The 12,929-nt window shown below is 46.4% G+C and overlaps 4 protein-coding genes across 4 annotated transcripts; 2 read left to right on the forward strand and 2 right to left on the reverse strand.

Annotated features, from left to right (window-relative positions):
- Positions 1–316: 316 nt before the first annotated feature.
- TRUGW13939_10927 (uncharacterized protein) lies at positions 317–815 on the reverse strand (the record flags this gene model as incomplete). Its single annotated transcript, XM_035494037.1, has 2 exons — positions 317–555; positions 623–815. The coding sequence occupies 2 exons, from the start codon at positions 813–815 to the stop codon at positions 317–319; spliced, it is 432 nt and encodes a 143-aa protein (XP_035349930.1).
- A 3,282-nt stretch (positions 816–4,097) lies between these two features.
- TRUGW13939_10928 (uncharacterized protein) lies at positions 4,098–6,154 on the forward strand (the record flags this gene model as incomplete). The annotated part of the gene is made up of 2 exons (XM_035494038.1): positions 4,098–4,376; positions 4,493–6,154. 2 exons carry the CDS (start codon positions 4,098–4,100, stop codon positions 6,152–6,154), a joined length of 1,941 nt encoding a protein of 646 aa, XP_035349931.1.
- A 1,098-nt stretch (positions 6,155–7,252) lies between these two features.
- On the forward strand, positions 7,253–7,804 carry TRUGW13939_10929 (uncharacterized protein; the record flags this gene model as incomplete). The annotated part of the gene is made up of 3 exons (XM_035494039.1): positions 7,253–7,407; positions 7,464–7,642; positions 7,698–7,804. The coding sequence occupies 3 exons, from the start codon at positions 7,253–7,255 to the stop codon at positions 7,802–7,804; spliced, it is 441 nt and encodes a 146-aa protein (XP_035349932.1).
- Positions 7,805–8,587: 783 nt separating this feature from the next.
- Positions 8,588–11,881, reverse strand: TRUGW13939_10930 (uncharacterized protein; the record flags this gene model as incomplete). Its single annotated transcript, XM_035494040.1, has 1 exon — positions 8,588–11,881. One exon carries the CDS (start codon positions 11,879–11,881, stop codon positions 8,588–8,590), a length of 3,294 nt encoding a protein of 1,097 aa, XP_035349933.1.
- Between the last annotated feature and the right edge of the window lie 1,048 nt (positions 11,882–12,929).

A 12,929-nucleotide genomic window follows, 5' to 3' on the forward strand; every position in this document is an offset into this window, starting at 1 on the left:
GGTGGAGTGGCTTGAAAAGGCCTATTTCCCCCTCGTAAGGGCAGATGGAAGCCTCTCTATCGGGGCAAGTGGGTGGGACTATAAATGTCGAAACCCCATTCCAAAGCAAGGCTACGGTCAATTAGACCTAACCATGCTTCTAAAAATGCGAATTTTACTCTTTTTATAGTCCCATCAACCTTCCTGCCCCAATAGAGAGGCTTCTAAGAGCCCTCGCGAAGAATAACTAGATTTCCAAGTCTTATTAATGTAAGCGGTTGCTCTGAACTCAATTGCTTTGACGAGAGTGAAAGGCTTGTTACCTGTCATGTATAAATCACTCGGGCCAAGAGATGCCCAATGCCTTCATAACCCCTTCGACGGCCGTAAAGTTTTCACTGCTGTCTTTGAAGACAGCTCCAATGATGGCCTGGACGGTAGTGGCCATAGGCCCGGGGAAGACCGTGTTTCCTTGAGCTCTGTTTTTATACACGCATTCTGCCAGTCCAGTGGCAAAACCTCGCTGCGCTAGAAAGGCGTTGGATGCCCTCTCCGATAAAACGGCGTCAATCGCGCCTAAAGCAGATAGATGGACTTATTAGTTTTATCTCATCATAGATATTTTTCAAATGCTATTTCTTACTAAGGGTTACCTTCCGAGAAACGCCCTGTTCTATAAGGACCGTCCTTATGACAGAACCACCCAATATGGCGGGATATTTGTTTTCATCGAGCCGTAACGCTGGTCGAAGATTTCCACGGTCGTTGAATCTACGCGTGCTGATGTCTTCGGCACGCAACACCTTTTCATCATCAAGAAGGGTATCACGAGACATGTTTGGGTGTTGAAATAGGGATGGTGTAGTAAGTTGATTCAGTTAGGGGAACGGATGTTGGAGAGGGCGAGGGGTGTTTCCAAAATACCAGCTGGCGAAGCTTGCATCTTATTTAAACCAGATTTTTATACTGTCTGTGTATTATAGGCTATCTGCAACCTGGGCCATAATGTAGAGCTGCCTTGATGTTTGATGCCCTCATGCACATGAGTTTCGTTGCCTAATATTGGCTTTCAGCCTTGCTCGAGGATACGAACAGACGGTCAGAGACTCTGCATCACGCTAAGTCGACTCCCCAACAGTACATACATGTAGTTAACAGTGAACCGACGAGGCTGAGGCAGCAATAATTTTAGGCGGCTTCGGCGGAACATGGCGTGGATAGCCTCACAGCCTCGAAGCCGCGTCTTTAGCACAGCCCAGAAGCTTTACTACATATGTACTGATGGCTAACCGGAGAAATACAAAAGTGTCTCTGATGTGATATAATATATATTCTGAGCATATGTAGATACCATTGGTGCACAGGTCGTTGGTCCGAGCGAAGTTTTATGGAGGAACACTACGCGGCCGTCGTCATCTTTTTCATATCCAGAGAAATTTCTCGATAACCTTATTGTGAGAAATATGAGTTATTGTTATGTATATGGCCAAATGAGAATTTCCGAAGTTTCTACACAATTTCAGGATCTATTTCAATAGAATAAATTAGTACATCATTCTGGCACTCACAAGAGTGCCAACGAGAGCACGTGTTTAAAAAAATGGGGCTCTCCAGGGAATACTTCACCTCATCATATTAAGCAGCATAAACGCAAATGATGGATCATAATCCACTACATATGTAGACCGGAGAGCCACAAATGACCAGACTCCCAATATATATATGCATTATGACAACCCAATTAATTAAATCACAACCAACGTTTCTATACACACGGCCAGTGATTGGCCTACCCAAAACGTGTATCATACTACTAGTCTATTCAGGCAAAGTTAAGTGATTGATCCAATACATATGAGGCTGCTAAAGGTAATAAGTGTGATGTGGTTGACGTGAAGCTCTAACTAGGCGTATTCGAGGTGTATATAAAGAGATTGGACGGAAATACGCCTCGCGTGATACATGGTTAGCAACAGAACAAAGGAAGAATACTAACAATACCATTCATCTCTTCCTCCGTACAAAACTATTAATACCTGTCAGTACTACTAAGTGTCAGCGCTTCGCCTGGGTTGCCCGGTTCGGCCAACATCGGCCCGTTCGAACTGCAGATTCAATAATGTTGCCAGTTGGGCATCAAGTTGTATTCTCACAAACTATGCTCTAATTATTCAACGTATATAGGTTGTGTATCCAATCGCTATTGTTATTCTTGCTGCTGCCTACACTTGATATACATGTATTCTCTCGGCATCAATTATTCCGAGATGTATAAAGTGATATGACTGTCAGTTCAGCCTTGCGCCAATCCATATTCCGCTGCGTATTCTTTAGACATGGCTGCGTCACAGTTCAACACATTCCAAGTCTTTCCTTGATATTATTATTACTACTGTTAAGGCTCGCGATATTATTACTTCGTGTCAGATTCAAGAAGAGTAAGTACCAAGTACAGAGTGGTAACCGGAGATTACCGTATTTGAGCGGGTGGGGCCGGGTTTCAGGGCGCAGGGTAAAATTACGGTACTGGTCCGCGACGGGCCGGTGCCGGCAATGGCGGCCCAAGACCCACTCTGCCCGAGGAAAAAAGAGATGTATCATGTATCCGATTTCACAGCTGAGAGAATAATAACCTGCCAATCACGGAATGAATACAAGGACCGATGGCTCAGATTCAAACCCAATCGTCGTCCCCATTGGCCCAGGGCTGATGACGTATACTTGTTACATGGCCCTGGTAGGCCTGCATTGTTGTACTCTGTGCAGCAAACGGGGAGAGAGGCATCTGACCATGGCGATCGATAGATCTAGAACGCGTTGATCCATCCCAAATCCAACAGCATTGCCGGATAGCAAATCGCGTATTGGCGCCGCCGACATTCGATTTGATTTGGCTCGGAGAACGAATCGTTGAATGGTTCTCTTCAAATGGCGTCCATATTGTTGGAACTATTCCAATATAAGCGTCCACCAACTGTTCAAGTGCTATAAATAATCCGAGTCCATTTCTAGGGCGATTTATCCGGCTGCGCCCGGTCTTTGGCTGTCTTATGGGACGGGCGCAGTATTAGCAAGACGTTGTCCTCAATTCGATCAATTCGATCACATCGCGGAGGGACTAGTTAGTAGTATCTGGGTTGAAACTTGAAGATATTAAATAAGATCAATGCAATCGGGTAATGTCCTTAGGTAAATGATAATAAATCAGTCGTACCCAACAACCTGCAGCGAAGCCCCCAAGACTAACTACTAAGTTGGTCCTAGAGTAAAGGAGGTCACGAGCAGCAGCAGGAAAGGAAACTAGTGCCAACTACTTGGTACTAGCGGCGCGTTGCTGCACCTTCCCTATGGTCCGGCATCCGGGCTCGTGCTTCCGTTTCGCTGCCTCACTTTCAACCTGTTGTCCTCCTCCTCCCACTCGTCTCACCGTCCCCATCCACACTGCTCCTGGTTTGGCTTGGCTGCACAGCATCCAGACAGAGCAGAGAGCTCGCGCTGCTAGCGACGACCACCGGTTTGGGCCTGCCCCCCCCCGTCCAGGCCTTCTGAGAACCAGCCGTCCCCCCTCCGAAACGCAACGACCGCGGTGGGGGAGGCCCTCGCTCGACTCTTCCTCTCTGAGTCTCACTCTCTGGGCATACTACTACCCCGTACGCACTGGGAGCGTTATTATTGTGTCGACTAAGTCGGCTGTCTGACGGACGACTCGACTCGACTCATCTCCAGATCCCCCCCCCCCCCCCCCCCCCCCATCTCCTGCTGATCTTTCCCATCCATTATTTCCCCGTTCTTGCCTGTTATTATTTCTCTTCCTCTTCGGTAACTGCCCCCTTTTTTCTCGCTTCCTGTTATTATCTCGATACCTATAGCGACTTGCGAACTTGACGTCCACCGCCATCTCGATTCCACCATATTGCAACCATCAGCGGTGAGTTCATCAATATTACTACTCCGTACCGCCCTTCTATCCATCAATACTTACTGACCATCAAATTCAGCACGCCAAATTCTCCGTATCCCGTTGAACCTTCCCCATTCAAAATCTGACCTTGATTCCAGCCTCCACCACCAAACACCAGGAGAGGACATACTAGAGAGCAAAACAAACGTCCCATGCCATGGCTGTCTCTACTGCTGATGATGCCCTTTTCACTCGGGCGGTCTCTGGCTATCGCGACGTCTTTTGGAGTAAACACAAGCACCTATCGGAAGCGGAACGAAAGCGTCTCTGGACTCGCCGACTCAGTCAGTTTATCACGGACAACACCTTGACTTCAGATGGCAAGATGACGACTCCTACCGACTCTGGACCTTCGGACATTTTGGGCAAACGAACTCGACAGGATACACCCCGGACCATTCCTGGAATTTCTACTCCTGCAAAGCGACGTGCCACCGTATGTCTATATTTCTCATTCCATCCGTGCGAGTGCTCTTGCATGCTTTCGTCTCTCGTCCCCAGCGCTTCGTCCCCTTGTTCCTGGCTTTTTACTTCTTGGTTGACACTTGGCAGACTCCTGAGTCGAACCCTGCGGTCAAACAAACTGGCCCATCCGTCCCTCTGGATCCATCCACCATGACGAATTCCTCGTTCATGATGCGGCGGCAGTCAACAAGCAACCAAAAGGCTGGACACGAGACCTACCAGTTGTCCGCTCGTCCCGCCTCCATGGTGCGTTCGCAGAGCCAGCAAATTCCGTCGAGACGACAACGGATACCCGGTGACCCAGAAGCACGGCGACAATCTTCTGGGCCCATCTCGTATATTCACAACTTGAACGTCAACGAATATTCGCCCTCGGAATACGCGCAGCAGTGCTTGGGAGATGTTCCAGGTCAAGGTACCTCCGATTTCACTTTGTCCATCCCCTCTGACATTGACATGTCGATGGGAACCCATGAAAATCTAGTCATGCAACAGCATCAGCTCCCACAGGAGCAAATGCAGCAGACTTCCCCGTTCGCGGGGTTGACGTCAGACCAGTTGACGGTCGCGACGCTTCAAGCCACTGAAATGAGCCGTAGTACAACAGCAGAGTCTTTATGCGGAGGATTAGGCATGGTCAGATTCGACTCCAAAGAGTCGAATCCGGAGCAACTTTCCGATTTTTCTTTTTCTTCTGATTTTCTACACCTTACGTCCTCTAAGGACGTAGGTTTTCCTTCTGTCTCTTCAATTGGCCACATGGATCATGTGCCAATTTCTTCTTCTTCCTCTTCTTCTTGTTCTTCTGCCCCAGATCCTGTATCTTTTCCTACTTCGTTATCCCCTTCATCTGCTGCACAGGAGATGAAGGTTTCTTTTTCTGCCGAGAGCAATGCCTCGGATTTTTCCATTACCCAACAGTCTAGGACTGTACGGCGCACATCAGAACAAGTTGTTCAAGGTGCTAGGCCGATTGCGCCCAAAGTATCTTCTAACACAGACAGCATGCCGAATGGCACGGCAAATGGCCAGCATCGGATGATCCGCATTTCATCTGAAGACGGCACCTCGAAAGAGGTGGCCGCCATCCCCAAAGCGTCATTTCAACGGCCGCCACGGCCCAAGACTTATTGTCATCTTTGCACTGACCAACCCGAAGGGTTTCATGGTGAACACGAACTCCGCCGTCACATCGAGCGAGTTCATGCAATGGTGCGCAAAGTCTGGGTTTGCGTGGACATCTCTCCAGACAAGGCTTTTCTTGCCAACTGCAAAGCGTGCCGTAATGGCAAGCGGTATGGGGCCAACTACAATGCGGCAGCGCATCTACGTAGGACTCATTTCAACCCTTGCCAGCGCGGACGTGGCGGTCGTGGTAAAGACAGCGAGAAGCGCGGAGGCAAGGGTGGTGGGAACCTCCCACCTATGGAAGTGCTGAAGCACTGGATGGAGCAGAAGGAGGAAGTTGTGCTCGATAATGTTCAGTACTTGCTGGGTGAGGAGATTCCTTCTGCCGATATGACCTCTAGCGTTGTTGCGCCTACAGTCGTTCAGCCGGAGACCAGCCCCGAGATGTCTAGCGAATATGACACTATGCCGCTGAAGTGGGATACGGCCTTGGGCGACGGGTTTGAGATGGTTGCTGATTCTCTTCCAGGGATGAGCCTTGCGCCATCTTTGGACAGCCACTACTATCTATCCCAGCCCTTGACTGTAGACGACCCCTATCTCGTACAGACAGCCGTATAGGTCGTAATGTTTTATTATTCTGTTCTTGATACATATTTTACTGTTTGGTTTTTTTTTTTTTTTTTTTTTTTTTCAATTCTTGACTTTCTTCCCTTTTTCTTCTTTTATGATTTATGTGTCTGTTTTTTCGTTCGGGGTTTACTGTGAGCTTTCATATAATGACTGATGTCCAAGTTTTGTATTCGAGGTGGCTTTTTTCTTGGTTACTGTTCTGTTTGTATATACTCTCTGCTTCTTTTGTGTCTGTTTACGCGACGCAGTTAATCGACTAATTCTGATATATACTTGATACTTCTTGATACTACTTGATATTGACCATTGCGTGTGGCTGATAGTGGCTGGGGCATCACGTGAGCGCGGCGCCACACTCCACGCAAGCCACCGCGTCAACTTTCTGAGCATACGTAGTAGCGGTGGGTGACCGCCAGAACCAAGTCTGGCTGTTCGTCCGGATCGAGGCTAGCCAGCTCCACAATCTGCAGTTTAATAATAATAATGCCGCTGCCTGGCTGGAGCTGAATAACTTCGGAGCATACTTTAAATACAATGTCACCGGCTGTCGGCTCGTATATAAGTGGATGGTAGCCGCGCCCAACCGGAACAGAATAGAGCCTGGAAAGTTAAACTGTAACAGCACGACCCAAAAAAAATAGGATAAAATTTAAGTAAAATAAAAAATAAATAAATAAGCGCCAACCAGTTCCTCTTATTAACAGAAAGCGAAACTTGGATCGTTTCAACCTCGGGTCCCGATTGGCCAATCCCCGCTTGGCGTAGTTCCTCGAATCCTCAATGGCGGCCAATCACAGGGGCTAGGCCGGCAACACGTGATCCACCGCTCAGCCTGACAATTGCGCTGTTGCTCTCTCTCTCTCTCTCGGTGTGTCGTCCGTTCTTTCTCGTCCGATCTCTCTCGTCCACTCTCGCTCGCTTCATCGTCCATCATCTGTAATTCGCCTCCCTGGCGCCCTATATATAACCCGATTTCTCAATCAAGGTCAGTTGGTCAATTCCTCAACTTGCCGCGTCCTCCAAACCGATTGCTTTGCGCTGATTACGATCCTCCCCCTCAGACAAACAAAAGTAACAAGCGCAATAATGTCGAATCTGAGCTACTACGATCGACAACAACAGCCTCATCAGCAGCAGTATGGAGGCCCCCCTGATCCTGGCTACGGCCCTGGCCCTGGCTACGCTCCTGGCCCTGGCTACGCTCCTGGCCCTGGCTACCCTCCTCAGCAGCCTCCTCAGGCGTATGTTGATTCTATATTTGGTGTGGAGCGGCAGCGGTACTAACTATTGTTGGCAGTTACCAACAAGGATATGCTCCCCCGCAACAGCCTGGTTACCAACAAGTGAGTTTTGGACCTGTCGATAATCGCGCGCATTCATTGAAAAGCGACGCTGACTTTACAATTATTAGCCCCCTCCACAACAATACCAGGAACAGCAGCGTGGCGGCAAGGACCGAGGGTGTCTCGGTGCTTGGTATGTGTGCTACTGATACTTTTATATAAAAATTCGAAGCGCTAACTTCTTTTAGTCTCGCCACCCTGTGCTGCTGCTTCCTCTGCGAGGAAAGCTGCGAGTGCTGCTTTGAATGCATCGAGTGCTGTGAAGGCTGCTAGACGGGGAATCCGAGTTGGATGATGTGAAAATAATACCTAACCACGTTAACGTCTTTTTCTACACTTGCTCATTACTCCTTGATTGTCGCTCGGTCGTATTTTAGTCACTGATTTGATTCTTGTGTTGTGAGAATGCAAAACCACCCTCGTCAACGCGCCACAATTATATCTTTTTTTTTTATTTATTATTCCTCTAGTCGACGTTTGAAGCGATTGCAAAATCGCCCACCGACTTGTCTCTTGTCAGGTGAATCCGCCACCCCTTTGTACTACACCTTGTCTCCTTTATACGTGACACTGGAATTGTCGCGGATTCTCTTGTGGAACCGAGCACAGTTTAACGAATTGGTTGAGAGCCCACAGTTGCAGCACTTGGCTTTACATGGGTTGTGAATTTTTCTTGGCTATCCCATACACTAGTCTTGGAGTAACTTGCAAGCATATAAAACGTAGTTAAGAGGACTGTCGATTTGGTAAGCTAAACATTGTTTACGAATAAATTTAGTTTGGGGAATAAATATCGAAAGTCGGTGCGTTATTCTGCTGTACATTCCCTTGCCATACTAGAATCAATTGATACAATAATATTATGCATATACTGTATATTTGTCCAAAGTTTTAAGATAAACCTACTCTTATATTTTAACTCACTTTCTGTTAAGCTAAATGATACAAGGGTATAGCGATGCTAAATTAATCCATATCTTATAAGTTTTATTTAACCTTCTAGCTTAGGCAAAGATTTTCTAGTAGCTAATTTCTTTAAGCATAAAGTAGATTAATTTACACTTCATAGGCCGACTAGTTAGTTACCATAGCTGCCAAGATGCTGCCGAAACTTTCTATAGAGAGATAATTTGTTTCGCAGGTCAGAGCGTTTTGCAATAAGGGGCATTCCCTGAGAATTCCGAATATTGGTAAGGATATCCATGCTTCTTAAAGTAGAGGGATGCTCATCTCCCCACACTGCCTTCGTTGACTCCACTACTTGCACCTGTAGTTTCTCTGCTTCATTCAATTGACCCTGATGCGCATAGGTTGATGCTAGATGCCCCCTACAAACTAGAATACTAGGATGATCGGCTCCTAGTACTATATTCTGTGCCTCTATTGCTTGCACCAGCAGCTTCTCAGATTCATTCCATCGACTCTGGTTCATATAGGTTAATGCCAGCTTCTCCATACTAGATAGAGTGTCAGGATGCTCGGCTCCTAGTATTATCTTCTGTATCTCCATTGCTTGCACCAGCAGCTTCTCAGATTCATTCCATCGACCCTGGCTCATATAGGTTGATGCTAGATGCACCATGCTGATCAAAGTGACAGGATGCTTGCCTCCTAATACTGTATTCTGTGTCTCTATTGCTTGCACCAGCAGCTTCTCAGATTCATTGTATCGACCCTGGTTCATATAGACTAATGCCAGCTTCGCCATACTAATCAGAGTGTCAGGGTGCTCGGCTCCTCGAACTGTTTTCTGTATCTCCAATGTTTGCACGAACAGCTTCTCAGCTTCATTCAATCGGCCCTGGCTTGTATAGGCTGATGCCAGGTTTCCCATACTGATCAGAGTGTCAGAATGCTTGGCTCCTAGCACTATCTTCATTGACTCCACTACTTGCACCAACAGCTTCTCAGCTTTATTCCATTCATATTGGTACATATAGACCAATGCCAGGTTATTTGTACTGATCAGAGTATCGGTATGCTCAACTCCTAGTACTGTCTTCTGTGTCTCCATTACCTGCATCTGCAGCTTCATGGCTTCATTCCACCGACCCTGATTCCGGTACGTGGATGCTAGGTTAGTCATGCAGAACAGAGTTGAGGGATGTTCTGAGCCAGATTTCTCCTGATTGATCCTTATCAGCTTTTGGTAAAGTATCTCTGCTTCTTGATGTCTTCCATCACTGACAAGGCAATCTGCAACCTTTTCGATCAGACCAAGGTAATTGTGTTCGTGTACAGTGAATTCACTTTCATGCACAAGTACTAATGCATGAGGAAGATATTCCCGCCAAAGTTCTCGATTGGCGTGTTTATTATCTGGAAACACATTCTGCATATGATCAGCCACCCTTTGGATCCAGTGGCTAAATAATTCATTCTTTCGAAGCCAGTTCCGGGTTGAAATATGCACGAGTCTATGCATATTGATACCCATATCTTGGCTGTTTGTAAATGAGTATGCATTTAAAAGCCCCAGAGCGTCGATCCCCTGTTTCTTGGATGTTGGTTTAATAAGGAGGGATTGAGGAATATTCCGTGGATTGATACAGGCCATGAAAGATAAGTGGTCCGCTGCCAATTGATCTTGATTCTGGATCTGCTTGAATGATATCAACCAGGTAGTGATCACAGAGCTTTGGGTATCCTTGTAGCGTGCTGGGTCCCTAAAGTCCTCGCTCAAGAGTTCCACAGCATCTTGTTCCTGCTCTTGGAGCAGTGCAAGGTAGGTCGACAAACTGATATTGTTTTCAATAATATATGCCGATGCTTGTGAAATGGCTAATGGGAGAAAGGCTAGTTGTTTAAGAAGAGCTCTGGATGCTAAAGGATCTTGAAGTAAGCCCTTGTCTGCCAATGTCCTCTCTAGGATGTTGACTGCCGTTTTTTCATCCGCATCTGGAATTGAAATAACATTGAATGGTGCTAGCTTCATAGCAAGTTTTCGGTTTCGGGTAGTGAATAAGATACGACCTTTTTCACTTGTAGGGAGGATGTCGTCAAGAGGTGACGTTGTATGACTGGTTTCGAACCACATCTCTGTGTCATCTGCATTATCCAAAATGAGGAGCCACTTTCCTGCTTGCTTAGAACTGAGGTATATCTTAACCTGTTCTTTAGCCCCCGCCGGACTCACATCAGGAAGTCCGAGTATCTGTGAAAGGTGGAGGAACATCTGCTCAATCATTGCATGACTGATACAGGGAATCCAGAAGACTGAGCACTCCGGCTCTCGGTCCCGGATGCGGTATGCTAGTTCAAGGGCTACCTGGGTCTTGCCAACCCCTCCCAACCCAGTGATTGCCATTCTCCTGGGCCCATCTTGCATGGTAATTAACTCTTCCAATTTCGTGATTTCATCCTGACGGCCGATAAACCGTGGATTTCTTGCGAGCGAGACCATCCAGTGCCGCATTTGCTTGCTTTTCATCAGGTCAATATTCGTCTGGCTTGGGATGGCCATTAACAGTGATTTTGCATAAGTGGCTGCTGTTAGAGCTGCATATCCTTGCCACTGTTTCTGCTTATGAGAGTCGCAATAGTCGCATATCCCCCGGATCACCAGCGTTGGAAGCTCATTCATTAGGCCTGCTGCCTCCATCTCAAAGCAGAGGATTCCATGTCGCTGTGCTAGTCGGTCTCGGGTCTCTGAGTCCTTCATCACCTGATCTCCGGATGCAATCAACCCATAATGGATATAAGGTGCCATTGCATCTCGTGGTTGTCGTTTGATTAACTGTTCTTTATCACACCTTTCACAGCCATCTTCCCCAGCAACATGGTGATAGGAGGAATGAAACAAGAAGTCTGTGTGCTGCTCAGGAGGCGAAAATCTTTCTTCTATGTTGGGATTTTGTTCCAGGGCTTCCCGCACCATTTTAGATTGGCCTTCGGTCATTTGCTTTGCTTCTAATTGACCAATATGCGTTAAAAGAGTCTGTGGTGGTCTGTTCAAGGTGCCTATTGACTCAAATTGGCTACCTTGGACTGCCTTGCCATAATCATACTGGATCACTCCACTATGCTTTCCTGCTGGTTTGCTGACCACCACATCGCCTAATCGAATGTCGTTGTTTTTACCTGGGACCCCGCCTCCAATTCCCACCATCAATCCATATTGAAGCCGGGGAAAGGTTAGACGCATGCGAGATACCACAGTCGCGGCAGATACTTTGCCGTACACACCAGCTGGTAGGCAGGCAATGACAATATAATGGCCATTTAACTCGCCAAGTTCGTAGGCATTGGAATCGGTGGAAGGTTTAGGCAGTAGCGTATGGGTTTTGTCTAGCATGACGCGAGCTGCCGCTGCTTCTAGTGGTAAAGCGCATATCCACGCGATTGTGTAGTGGCTGTGCGTTAAAGAGACCATTGCAGGCCATAATAGGAAACAGGATAAAACAGTTCAATAATGTACTGGCACGCTTTAGGAAAAGGCCTTTTCATGATGGGTGGGAAAATACAAACGACTGTTCGTCAGGGTAAGAAGGAGGGGTAGGTGCAACAGCTAGCTGTGCACCCCTGCAAAGCTGGCGCTTAACGCAGGCGATCTGTTGGCTGAAGAACTCATGACACTCTTAGCGACTCGTAAGCAGGTAATTGTTCCCAAATTATAATATTTGTAAATATAATTTAAACAACATATACGTTATCTGCTATATATTCTATATTTTAAGTTTATTCAAAATTTATTAAGACTTGAGTGAGAAATTATCAATCAAAGTCGAAATTGTAAAACCCATGACACTCTTGGCATTTTTTCCCGCAAAAATTATCGCAAGCCACCAGTCAAGTTTTCCTCATAACTTGCTCAATTTTAGAAAGTTAAATATATTATTATGTATACAGATATGTATCGTTATACAAATTTTTTAGAATCTTATTTTAAAAAATTAATAAGGTAGAAGGCGCTGAAAATTGTTGTGTAGAATGTTGAGCGTCACGAATTCTGCAACTGATAGATACTATCAAAGAGTACACCAAGATCTTTTGGCACGCATCTTTATTCAAACACCTGCCCAATTTGCTTAGCACTCTTTTTGTCTCTTCATTAATGGTTTGGCTGGTTTGTATGGAGCATGCCTAAAAGTTCTACGTATTTGCGATACAAGAAGAAGCAACACCCTGATCTATATGTATACGTTCAATAGTCACCACTCGTAGACTTCCAAAATAACAGAATTATGGATTAAATTGCGGCAGTGGCGCTAAGAAAACGCCACGGAGTTGTAAACCACTTGCAAGACGCCGTATTAATAGGCATGTTATTCTCGTCACTCAATGTTTATACATTGCAATCGATACATTCCATGGAACCAAACAAGGTTGGCACCTTGTTTTCATGCCAGTATTTGACAGTAGTGGCGTGAGAACCCTTTATTTGCCTCATGACGGCATATTGACAACACGTTGGTTGGCGA

This window comes from Talaromyces rugulosus, chromosome VI, assembly GCF_013368755.1.
Source record: "Talaromyces rugulosus chromosome VI, complete sequence".
Classification (NCBI taxonomy): Eukaryota; Fungi; Ascomycota; class Eurotiomycetes; order Eurotiales; family Trichocomaceae; genus Talaromyces; species Talaromyces rugulosus.